Source organism: Primulina huaijiensis, chromosome 11 (assembly GCF_012295235.1).
Source record: "Primulina huaijiensis isolate GDHJ02 chromosome 11, ASM1229523v2, whole genome shotgun sequence".
Lineage (NCBI taxonomy): Eukaryota > Viridiplantae > Streptophyta > Magnoliopsida > Lamiales > Gesneriaceae > Primulina > Primulina huaijiensis.
This window is the reverse complement of record NC_133316.1, coordinates 2,823,206-2,836,077: the sequence shown is the minus strand read 5'-3', so window position 1 is coordinate 2,836,077 and position 12,872 is coordinate 2,823,206. Positions and strand designations below refer to the sequence as shown.

Genomic DNA, 12,872 nt, shown 5'->3' with positions numbered 1-12,872 from the left:
TCAATTGAGCATCATGTTGGATTTGATGATCCTGAATACTATGTTCCTCATGCATCCGATTCAGGTTTCGATAACCAACCCCGTACTTCTACATATGGTGGTTTCCAGGATCTAGAATATTATGTTCCACAGGTTACTGAAGGACTTTGTGATATAAATTTCAATGATGTAAGTGGATCTTGGGATCAATAATAATGATATTTGTAGGAGTGATTCTGAACCCGATATGTCATATAGCGAGTCTGAAGAAGAAGAAGTGAATGATGATGATGAAGTGAATACTTTTACAAATCCTGATGAGGGCACATCTTCTCGGCAACCACCTCGTGACACATTACAGAGGCAGACCGTACCATTTATTCCAAACACTTCTGAAATACCATCATTTTTCAATACATTTTTTGGGGAAGAGCCTCCTGATTCTGTTTATGTACCTTCTGGAATGCAAACAAAATATTACAATCTGGATATAGGTGAATTATGTGTTAATATGTTATTTAAAGATAAGAATGATATTATTGCATCTGTGAAGGATTATTCAGTTAGAGTGGTCAGACGTGAGTACCGTGTCGTGGATAGACACGCAGTTTGTGGAAATTACGTTGCAGAAATAATTCTTCTACGGTCATTTGTCGATGGGAACTTCGCGCTTCTTTGAAGGCCAAAACTGATTATCGGAAAATAACAAAATATGGCGGGCCTCATACATGTATATCTACCTATGTTGGTATAGACCGTAAGAAATTGAACAGTGATATGGTGACACATACGTTATTGAGAGTTGTTCGTTGTGATCCTTCGTACGAGATTAAGTATATCTTCGAAAATGTGAAAGATAAATATGGATATCAAATCTCGTATACGAAGGCATAACGAAGTTTGAAACGTGCTATGTAAATTGCTTATGGTACATGGGAGAGCTCCGTTCAATTACTTCCAAAATATATGTATGCTTTGTCCAAATATAATCTGTGAACAGCTGTGGAGTGGAAGCATCCTAGAGCCAACACTGAAATGAGTAAGACACTGAACTATGTTTTCTGGGCATTCAGGCCGTGTGTTGATGGGTTTCGGCATTGTCGAAAAATAATTAGTGTCGATGGTACACACTTGTATTGCAAATACAAGCACAAAATTTTGATCGCTGTTACTCTGCATGCGAACAATCAGGTTCTACCGCTAGCATTTTCTATTGTGGATGAAGAAACATCAGATTCTTGGAAATGGTTCTTAGAGAACCTAGGAAGACATATTGTTCGTGATGAAAATGGTGTGTGTCTTATTTCTGATAGGCATATGAGAACCTTTCAAATGTTTTGATGATGGCACAAATCCCAACAAATCCAAACAGATGTGTTGTAATTCCTCAACTTTATGTGACACATCTATTCCAGTGACTGTTTCACCATCAATTATTAGACCCCAAATTATTGAAACATCTTATAACGTGACTGTTGCTTCACCACATGTAAAATGAAACATGTGTGTTTTGCGTCGCCAACGTTCAACAAGAGCAGTAATCAAATGATTATCAAAAAGTTGAGAGCCACATTCTAAAACTCCATAGAAATCCATAAGATTTAAATATGCAAGTACACGATTGTGTATATAATTATCAGTGTATAACTTCCATATCAAATTGTCTGACCTCTTCACTTTGACAATATCATCAACGGTTAATGAAGAAACTGTTGATGACATATATGTCGCTTGTAAATAGAGGACACTGGGATCTTCTGGACCTCAATTATCTGTCATTCTGAAATAAATTGTCTATCTTCTAAACTTCGTTCTACGGTAAGCAACGATCTCAAAAGTTGTTCGGTGACGAAGGAAGAGTTTGTAACGAAAGAAGAAATTGCGCAGAGAAATGGAGAAATGAAAATGGAAGGAAATGAAAATAGCAGGGTAAAAGAAGGAGGAAGTAGGAGAGAATGAAAAGAGAAGAGACATGGATAGGAAGGATAAGGGGTGTGAGGGGAAAAGAGGGGACATGTGGAGTGTCCGTGCTTACGAAGCATGGACGTTCCAACGTCCATGCTTCGTAAGCACGGACCATGCTCCACGTTGGAGCGTCCGTGCTTTGTGGATCGGAAGGATAAAGGGTGTGAGGGAAAAAGATGGGACACGTGGAGTGTCCGTGCTTACGAAGCACGGACGCTGGAACGTGGAGCAGCGTCCGTGCTTCGTAAGCACGGATTAAAGTATAAGTGAAATTTTTTATTTTAAAATTATTTTTGAAATAAATTTATAATTTTAAATTATTTATAAAAAAAACCCATACATTGATATTTGTTAATCCGAAATATTTTAATCTAAGTCAATTATTATTACAATCATTCAACTAAGAAAAACACAAAATTTCTATAATTAATTTTTTTATTTGTATTATTTTAAAAAAAAACCCACACATCGCTTGACACTATTTTAACATTTTTTTCTATATTGTTTTTGACTTCACATCAATGTTTTTTTTTATAAATAAATATATATATAATAAATATTATTATATTTTTGAATCATAGACATACGAGAAAAATTGCAATTTTTAACTTTGTGATTTTGATAATTTATTTTATCAAATTCAATCCTAGTCCACCATCATTGTTATCATTATTATTTACAATTTAGTCATTCACCCACGATGTGATACTAATATTTTCGAAGAAATTGATAAAATTTTGACTATATTAAAAAAAATGATTACGTAAAACAGCCTCACGTATTTATATATTTGATATTAATGAATACGATTTATATATATAGTGAAAAAATAAATTTTTTTAATAAATATATAAGATTAAAAATTTGTGTCACATAATTGATCCGTGACAAGTCGGTTTTGTGAATATGAAATTATAATTTTTCCGGTTGTATCATGTCTAGTATATTATGCATGACAAAAAAGTTATCCTCCCCCTTGTCTGTCTCGTCCTGCCAAAAACTTGAGCTCCAGCATTTCTCTACTGGATCATCCAGCTGTCTCTATTCAATCTTCTTCGTTCCCAGGAGCAGGTAAAATACTTCAAAGACGATTTTCTATAGTCGTTGTTTAGCTCGAATATTTTTGTTGATGCCCATTTTCCCCAATTCGATGCCCTAATTTGCTACTGGTTTATTCTAAGTAGTTGGATTCTGCTATAGTTTGTTGTTTGAAGGTTTCATGCTATATGCCATCTGGTGTTAACTGTTCAAAAGCCGTGTTCATTGTTTTTCATCTGTTAAATTTACTGAAAAATGCTGATTTTGGCATTCTGGGTTGTAATTTACTTGGACACTAGTGAAATTCAGCGATTAGTAATTTCTTAATTTCAGCACAATTTTGATTTAAGAACATGGTTTTTCTCAAGTCTTCGGATATATCATATGTTGACTGCTTAGCAACTTGGACTTTTTCTTGTTAAAAATCAGGTACCTATGGTCTATATTTTGGAAATATGATGCTTGGTTTACCTTAAACAGGTTCCATATAGGAATATGTTCTGCAATTTGGACTATTTTGTGTTTTGTTTGGAACACTATTTCCCTTTGTTGGTGTTGTACATGAAGTGGACATGGAGTTGCTTATACAGTTTCACTTTCCAGGACTTGGGCTTTGCATAATTTACATGGACAGCATTGTAGATTCTCTGAGTAGTGCATATCAGGAGTTTATTGCTGCAGCTGCGGCTGCTTTGGAGGCAAAAGAAAGTTCTGGTGGCCAAAAAACTCCAGCCACGGATGCTGCGCTCGAGAACTTTAAGCAGCGGTGGGAAATGTTCAGAGTTTATTGTGATCAAGCAGAAGAATTTGTAGAATCCGTGAAGCAAAGAATAGGGTCCGAGTGCCTTGTTGATGAGGCCACTGGATTTGTTGCTAGTAAACCAGGACAGACCGTTCAAAGTGGTCTTCCACCCATAAGTGCTGTACGGTTGGAACAAATGAGTAAAGCTGTTCGGTGGTTAGTGATTGAACTGCAACAAGGATCGGGAACTGGAGGTGGTTCATCACATCACAATGCGGCTGCTCCATTCGATGCTAGATTTACCGAAGATGCTACTCAATAGGTAATCCGAGTTATATCTACACTTCTTGTTAGGCTTTCTCATCATTCATGAATATGTTGCAATTGATTATAATTGGCTTGATATCTTGTTCGAAATGTTTGTCCTGTTCTGATGGAAAGTTGCTTAGCCTCCGCAATTTATGAAAGTAACATATAGTTGCGAGTAAATTTCGAAAATGCTAATATTGCATCCGGTGGCAGATTTGAGCTGATACTTCATTGTTGCATAGTAAATATGCTGGAGCTCACAAGGTTAAGTCTATGTAGCCAATCGGAGGCAGAAAATCGAGTAGAAATAATGCTCTGGTCAAGCTTGAATGTCTGTTTTTATGTTAGAAACATTGGAATCGTCACATTTTAATAAAATTGTCGAAACTTTGTGGAATTATTACACCACAGTTTGATTTTTCTCAAAAATCAGTCATAGATGGTGATTCCTTTTCTACTTATTAAGTGATGATGGCTATGTTCATCTGACGCTTTGGCCCTGACACCATATCAGCAATACTTGCTAAATGCATGCAAACTGACTACTTTCGGATTGACAAAATATCACTTTCATTTAACGAAAATCATCATGAAAGCTTGCTTAATAAATTTATGGGGAATTATATTTACACTCCACATTTATTTTTTGTAGTATAATTGGACAATATTATCCTTCTAATTAATTGGCTTTTTTTGGTAAATTTATTTAGTTTTCTTGCTTCCTAAAATAAATTATCAAGAACTTTAGTTATTCAGAAAATTATAATTATCCCTTTTTAATTTTGAATTTTTTTCCCGAAAATGTGTGTACGATAAATTTGATAAGTAGGATTTCATATTAAATTTAAAATAACGAATCTTTCAATAACTATATCTTTTAAAAGTTATATGATTAATAAAAAAAAATTTACTTACTACAAAAGGTAAGAACGCTGGGGGAGTGGGAGTATAAAAAAACATTAGAACAAATAATCAATTGATTTAGAGCAAAGAGAAATAAAATTAAAATAAAAAAATATAATAAGTAGTTTAATGAGTTATATTTAAAAACTTTATCTTATTTAAAAATTTTATCTTACACATTTTACATTTTTCTTTTTTTTTTTAACGAGGAAAAATCATAATTTTTGTTGAATGAAAATAATATCGTTCATTACAAATTGATCAGCAAAGATGAAAAATTCGTAGACACCCAATAAAATAGAATAAGGGAAGAACAAACAAATTTTGTTAAAGGCTGAGATTATTTTTAAATTTGACACGAAAGATTGAATATTTGAAGCTCACAAACCAGCATAACTAAGATCGTCCCTTGACCATGTGACTGTTTGCACCGTTGAGAGTGAATATGAAGATAAGATCACTTGATGGAAGCCTTTGTCCGGACAATCATGAGGCCTTCTTGAATCGCTAGTAACTCCCCTAGCATTACGTTTCGAGGCTTTGGTATGACCCGGACCCGGCCGAAAGCCGCCACCATTTGGCCCTCATGGTTACGAATAACGTAACTCCCCCCTGCCCCTTAGCAATCACCCATTTCTGGGAAGCTTGCATCCACATCTACTCTTAGGTGGCCAGCTGTAGGAGCTTGCCGATACGCTTGCGAAGGCGCTGCAGCTAAAGTTCTAGAGTTCGAGCCTTTCTTCCGAACTTCATGATATTCCTCTATAATTAAGTCCGGTCACACTGGTCGTCGGGCCTCTAAGATCACAATGCTCTTGTTTATGTACTATCCTGCATCTCTCCCTCACCACGCTTGGCAACAGAATTCTTCTGGCTCTCCTCTGTGCGTATGATCCACTAGCCACATACACTGACACACATCTCATCATTACAAGAAAATATGCCTTCAACAACACTAAAAAACAACGGTTTTATTGGAAAACCGTTGTGTTTTTACCTTTAACAATGGTTTTAACAAAAACCATTGTGGATTAGCGTGTTTTTTGGACAAACGACAACGATTTTAGAAAACTGTTTTGGATTAGCATGTTTTTTGGACAAACAGTAACGATTTTAGCTAACTGTTGTTGATTAGCGTGTTTTTTTTTTAGAAACGACAACTGTTTTAGGGAACCGTTATCACCGTTTTTTCAGAAACACAGCACCACCGGACAATAAATAGAATAGTGCATGACAGGTTGAGTCCTCAGAGTTATGAAACAATGGGCACCAACTCAAGATGGGTACGTGATGCTTTGCAAGGTTCATCGCAGTGGGGATGATGTTATGGTATGTAAGGGATATTGCTCGACAGATGTGTGTAAATATATAATTAGTAGTCTAAATTATAAATTTGTGTTTTATTAGAGTTAAGTGTTGTGTCAAATGTTACAACATTTGAGACAACATGCAGCAGAATATTAAAGTTTGTAACACAAATTAATTTTAAATAACTAAATGATCAAGATTAAATTTGCACAAGTATCGGTGCCTTATGGCAAAAATTAATCACTAGAAAACCAAAACGTTTACACAAAAACCAATCACTAGTGATTATGACTAAAATCAATTTTCTCAATACTTTGAGAAAATAAACTGCTTTCTAAAAACAAGTAACCAGAACAAAACGTATTCAAGAAAGCCAAAACGTGATGCCAAAAACTTGGAGCAAAAAAAACGATCTTCAGCTAACTTCGTCATGAATGTTGTCTGCAGATGTCTCTAACACGCAAGACAACACACGATATCTACACTCTTCACAACAGCAACGTCCTTGTAGAATAATTTTCTCTCAAGAACACAACGTGCGAAAGTATGATATGATTGATCGACGAAGAGCACCGCAACAATGTCCTTGTTCTCTTATTTATAGAGCTTCTCTCTCCTAGAGTTTTATCTCAACAAGAAAACCTATCAGATATGGAAATTAAGAATTCTATTAGAAACCATCTCTTTTTAAATCAATATTACAATATCTTAGAAATCATTATCATAAATATCATATCTAGATAATTATATCATAAATATAATATCTAGAAAATCATTATCAAAAATATAATATCTAAAAAGTCATTATCATAAATATAATTTCTAGAAAGGCAAAACCAATAATTCAATATCTCAAGAGATATTATCTATAAGGAAGTTAAATTTAAGAAGATATTATTCTAAGGAATAAATTATATCTTGGAATCCAAGATAATTTTCGTAAACTCGCCAAAAGAAAATACGGGTTTTTGGTGGAATAGATGAGTACCATATAGCCTACCACCATTTTTGTATGTCATTGTGGTTCGACTGATTTTCAGGAAAGTCGTTCATTCCAATCCCAAATCGATAACCGCCCCGCATTTCAAATCAAACTTCCAGAATCTAGAATTACTCACTATATTTATGAAAGAGGAATGTTGAGAATCTCTTGTGCAATATAGGACAGACAAACATTCCGAATAAGTGGTTCGTTCCATTGTTGATTAGTAATCACTGGAGAATCCCCTGGTAGCTGAACAGTCTGGGGTTGAGTTTTGACTGCACAGTCATAATCCACCTATCCCGAAATATATCCACTACAAATCATGTCAAGATAGAGATTAAAAATTTAAAGAGGATGAATAAACTTTTCTTCGATTTGTTTCGATTGTGTTAACAATGCTGAAACTTTCTTCATGTCAGTAGAGTTTTCAGCAAATCATCATTGTGAACTGTGCGGAAGTAAGTTTACTGAAACCGGTTTGAACAAATGGCTATTCAGTTGAGCGGACACCGAGATTTACGTGAAAAACCTTTAAAAATTATTAGGGTAAAAAACCACGTGCAAGATGAAAAGAATTTCACTATGATACTTTATGGTGCATAACCACTTACTGTGTTTCCAAAGAGAACATACACTCTCTTAATACAGAAGAACAAACACCTCATAAATATTATAGAACTAAATGTTAGCCAAGATCGAGAAGATCGGATCACAAAAATTAATTTCTTGTGATCTCAATCATCTTTTCTTTCACAGGATCGATTGTTCTACGTATTTAACACGAATTAATTAATTACAACACACAGAAATTAGAGATTACCTTTGAAGCGTGTTTTCGATCTTTCTCTGCACTAAATCTACGCTCCAAACCTCCAAGCCTTCTCCGGTGTTCTCTCAAACTCTAAACGTAGGATTGTGTGTGGTCACTTGTTACAATATCACATATATATATAATATATTTGTGATATCTTGTAACGTAAAAGATAATGATGATATCTTTTAAAATATAAATTTAAATGGACAGAATATATTGTACCATATTTAGAAGATTTGATGATAAACTTCCATGCAATATAATAGTCCAGATAAGTTTATCCCACATATACCATAAATTATAACTCATATAATTTATCCGAGTTTATATTAGAGCCACCAAAGGGACCTGGTCGGATTCAATTAAATTAAGCTCCAATAAATTAATTTGATCCAATCAACTCATGATTTATCAAAATAATTTATTAATCTTATTCTACTCCACTAAAAGGATAAGATTGCACTCTCAAATTAATTGATATTACTGAAGCACAAAATCAATAATTATATCCTCTGATTTATCGACACAACATATCACCCCTGTCGATCAATTAGAACATCTAAACAGGGTATCTTGACCATATAACCCATATTAGATATTCATAGCTTCTCAACCCTCATCTTCTCTTTGACAGTCCTATGTGATCACATCACATAATTAATTCAACAATAATGTTGAATTACTGAGCTCAGATTTTACTGTCTTGTAGAAGAACTTGTGAGTTTATGATCATACCTATTGACTAGGTGACAGATTCCATATTACGAATATATGTTCTTTGTTATTTCACTTTGATTCCCAAAACATCGAGATATTGACCAATAGTTTGGTCGCACTCATTGATGTATCAAAGAACTTCAAGTTAGTAATCAAAGTTCATTATCCGCTCAGGATTAAGGTGTTATGTACGACAATCTGGTGATTTTGAATTAGTATGGTCAAATCAAATTCAAATGTCTCGTGGTCCAGTCCAATACAACAAAATGTATCCCCAATTTTATTACCAAACCAAAGATAGGCTTCAATAAAATTTAGACGATCTTATCAAAATAATTTGTCCTTATTTATTTACCGATCGTGGACAATAAAATTTTGGATTGAATTACAAATTGAATCTTTCTGTGTTTAACGACTTAAACACTCAATTTATAATAATACAACAATCCAATGGACATATGCATTGCTCAAAATAAATTTATTTAAACAAATAAATGAACGTTATTTTAATTTCAAAATGTCATCAACATATAACAAAAGTACTCGATGGGCATCATACTATCGAACATTATTTCATTATCCTCCCACTTGCCCTAGAGTAAATGAGTCATGTCTAGTACACCCATATTTTGAATATGTTCCTCAAAAGCTCTAGCAGTTAAGCTTTTGGTGAAAGGATCAGCAAGATTTTCAGCAGATGCTATCTTGCACACTGTCACGTCTCCTCGTTGAACAATATCCCTTACTAGGTGATATTTTCGTTCAATGTGTTTTCCACGCTGATGGTTTCTTGGTTCTTTTGCATTTGCCACTGCACCACTGTTATAACAATATAAAGTAATGGCATTTGATGCAGCAGGAACAACCTCAAGGCTTAGCAAAAACTTTTTCAGCCAAACGGCTTCTTTTGCTGCTTCACAAGCCGCTACATACTCCGCTTCCATTGTGGAATCAGCAATACATGATTGCTTGATACTCCTCCAAACAACGGCACCACCACCCAATGTGAACACAGATCCTGATGTGGATTTACGAGAATCTCTATCAGCTTGAAAATCAGAATCAGTATAACCCACAGGTGCCAACTCTGAAGCCGAATCAACCAACATATACCCTCTAGTTCTGCGAAGATACTTGAGAATATGCTTTACAGCAATCCAGTGCTNGATTGAGATAAAGCAATCCGTTTGTTCTTCCTATCCCGAAGGATTTGGATACCTAGAACATAACTTGCTTCTCCCAAGTCTTTCATGTCAAACTGTTGAGACAACCAATTTTTGGCAGATGTCATCACCCCTACATTATTCCCAATAAGTAGGATGTCATCCACATATAGCACAAGAAAAATCACCTTGTCATCCAAAATTTTCTTATAGACACAAGGCTCATCAAGATTTTGATCGAAACCATAATCTTTCACAGATTGATCAAATCTGATGTTCCAAGACCTAGACGCCTGCTTAAGTCCATAAATAGACTTTTTCAGTTTGCATACTTTATGCTCTTGACCGTTGTGAATAAAACCGTCTGGTTGTACCATATAAATGGTTTCGTCAAGATTTCCATTAAGAAATGCTGTCTTGACATCCATTTGCCACACCTCATAATCAAAATAAGCTGCAATGGATAAGAGGATCCGAATAGACTTTATCATAGCCACAGGTGAGAAGGTTTCATCGTAATCGATTCCTTCTCTTTGGCTAAAACCTTTGGCTACCAATCTAGCCTTAAAGGTCTCTATTTTTCCGTCTATTCCTCTCTTTCTCTTGTAGACCCACTTACACCCTATAGGTCTCACACCTTCAGGAATGTCTACAAGAACCCAGACGGAGTTAGTGTACATGGATCTCATTTCTGATTCCATGGCACTCCTCCATTGGTCAGCGTCAATATCCTCCATAGCTTCTTTGTACGTGATAGGATCCTTCTCTTGTTCAATGGAAACCGCATCAAATGATTCTCCATAGAGCAAGTATCTAGAAGGTGGTTGAATGACCCTCCCACTACGTCTAAGTTGTGGAGGTTCTTGGTTAATTGGTATTGATTGTCGTTGTCTTAAGTTCTCTTCTTGATCATTTCCTTCATTCTCTATTTGGATATGATGGGGTGACCGATCATTGGAACCAATGTCTTCTACCACTTCATTTGTTTGGAAACCAGTGGTTAATGGTGGTAGAAATGTGAATTCAAACTGAGTAGGTTCAGTGCGGATCTCTGGAGTAGATGATTTAGCAATCTCTTCCAAAAGAACCTTACTCTTTGATTCACTTTCTTCTATGTGCTTGTCCTCTAAGAAGGTTGCATTTGTACTTACAAATATCTTCTTGTCTTGAGGACTATAGAAGTAATATCCTCTTGTTCCCTTAGGATATCCGACAAACATGCATAATTCTGATCTAGGTTCCATTTTATCCATCTTTCTCTTTAGCACATAAGCATGACATCCCCATATCCGAATATGTCTTAGATTAGGCACGCGCCCATTCCACAATTCAAGAGGTGTCTTAGAGACAGATTTAGAAGGAACCATGTTCAATAAGTATATTGCAGTTTGGATAGCATATCCCCAAAAAGATGTACTGAGCTTAGAGAAACTTAGCATGGACCTAACCATGTCCAACAAAGTCCTATTTCTCCTTTCAGAGACACCATTCTGCTGAGGTGTAGCTGGTGCACTCAATTGGGATATTATCCCATTATCTGATAAGTATGTTCTAAAGTCATTGGATAGATACTCGCCACCTCTGTCTGATCGAAGTGTTTTTATGCTCTTACCTAATTGCTTTTCCACTTCATTTCTGAATTCCTTGAACTTTTCAAAAGATTCAGATTTGTGGGACATTAGGTAAACATAACCGTATCTAGAGTAATCATCAGTGAAGGTGATGAAATACTCAAATCCTCCTCTAGCTTGTACATTAATTGGTCCACATACATCAGTGTGCACTAATTCCAAAACTTCATTGGCTCTATGTCCTTTAGATTTAAAAGATCTCTTAGTCATCTTACCTTCCAAACAGGATTCACATACAGGCAAGGATTCCAACTTTAAATTACTTAAAGGACCATCCTTTACCAACCGTTGAATTCTATTAAGGTTGATATGACCAAGTCTCAAGTGCCACAAATAAGTTTCATTAGTGGGAGACAATTTAATTCGCTTGTTGGATTCAATGTGATGCAAAGAGCTGTCATCATGTTTTAAGACATACAAATCGTTATTCAAATGTCCCTTGCAAATAAGGGCTTTATTCAAGGTAATATCAACCACCATTTGTGAAAAATGGACATAATATCCTTGTCTAAACAATAAAGCAACAGAAATCAAATTTCTAGTAATCTCCGGAACATAATAACAATGTCTTAAAACCAAATGTTTATTATTCGAAAAATAAAGATAAACAATTCCAACAGCTTTTGCAGACACCACAGCCCCTGTGCCAACTCTTAGAGTATGTTCCCCTTTATTGAGACTTCTGGTTACTTGGAACCCCTGCAAAGTATTGCATATATGATTAGTGGCTCCAGAATCTACAATCCAAGTATCAGTAGAATCAACCACTAAACAAGACTCAATAAAAGATAACTCACCACTAGCTTGCTTCTTAGAAGCTAGATATCCTTGGCAGTTTCTCTTCCAATGACCCTTTTTCCCCGCAATGGAAACATTTTCCCTTAGGCTTGCCATCTACCTTGACCTTCTTTTCATTTTGTTGTGGACCCTTCTTGTTGGGCTTCTTCCTTTTATTCCCATTTTTACCTTTCGGCTTGGAATAAGATGGCCCAGCAGAAGCAACAACAAATGCATCACCAGTTTTAGTCTTAAGAACACTTTCAGCATTTTGGAGTTCCTTCATCAGCTCAGTCAAGGATATATTTAGCTTATTCATGTTATAGCTAACTTTAAACTGTGAGAACATCTCAGGGAGAGTCTCAAGTGCCATGTCAACCTGAGTCTCTGATTTGATTTCAGCCCCTAACACCTCAGCCACGTTAAACTGAGCGATCAATGCAAGCATATGATCTCTCACGGGCGTCCCAGGTTTCATGCGCATGTTCATAATGGTTCTAATGGCTGCTTGTCGTGCCTGACGTCCTTGATGCTCAAACAT

General features: G+C 35.5%; 2 protein-coding genes across 4 annotated transcripts; one reads left to right on the top strand and one right to left on the bottom strand.

The window, feature by feature from the left end:
- Nucleotides 1-2,899: 2,899 nt before the first annotated feature.
- LOC140987337 (mediator of RNA polymerase II transcription subunit 32) lies at nt 2,900-4,511 on the top strand. Of its 3 annotated transcripts, none has more exons than XM_073455799.1 (3): nt 2,900-3,015; nt 3,586-4,046; nt 4,276-4,511. In XM_073455799.1, exon 2 carries the CDS (start codon nt 3,609-3,611, stop codon nt 4,044-4,046), a length of 438 nt encoding a protein of 145 aa, XP_073311900.1. In that variant the 5' UTR covers nt 2,900-3,015; nt 3,586-3,608; the 3' UTR covers nt 4,276-4,511. The 3 variants fall into 3 exon arrangements, with proteins under 3 accessions (XP_073311900.1, XP_073311898.1, XP_073311899.1); XM_073455797.1 differs by having other exon boundaries at nt 4,247-4,511; XM_073455798.1 differs by having other exon boundaries at nt 3,586-4,055; nt 4,254-4,511.
- Nucleotides 4,512-12,365: 7,854 nt separating this feature from the next.
- Nucleotides 12,366-12,872, bottom strand: LOC140987765 (uncharacterized). The gene has a single exon (XM_073456420.1). It carries the CDS (start codon nt 12,870-12,872, stop codon nt 12,366-12,368), a length of 507 nt encoding a protein of 168 aa, XP_073312521.1.

Bases quoted from the DNA above. Each gene is read 5' to 3' on its own strand.
- LOC140987337 (XM_073455799.1), top strand. From the start codon at position 3,609: ATGGACAGCATTGTAGATTCTCTGAGTAGTGCATATCAGGAGTTTATT.
- LOC140987765 (XM_073456420.1), bottom strand. From the start codon at position 12,872: ATGTTTGAGCATCAAGGACGTCAGGCACGACAAGCAGCCATTAGAACC.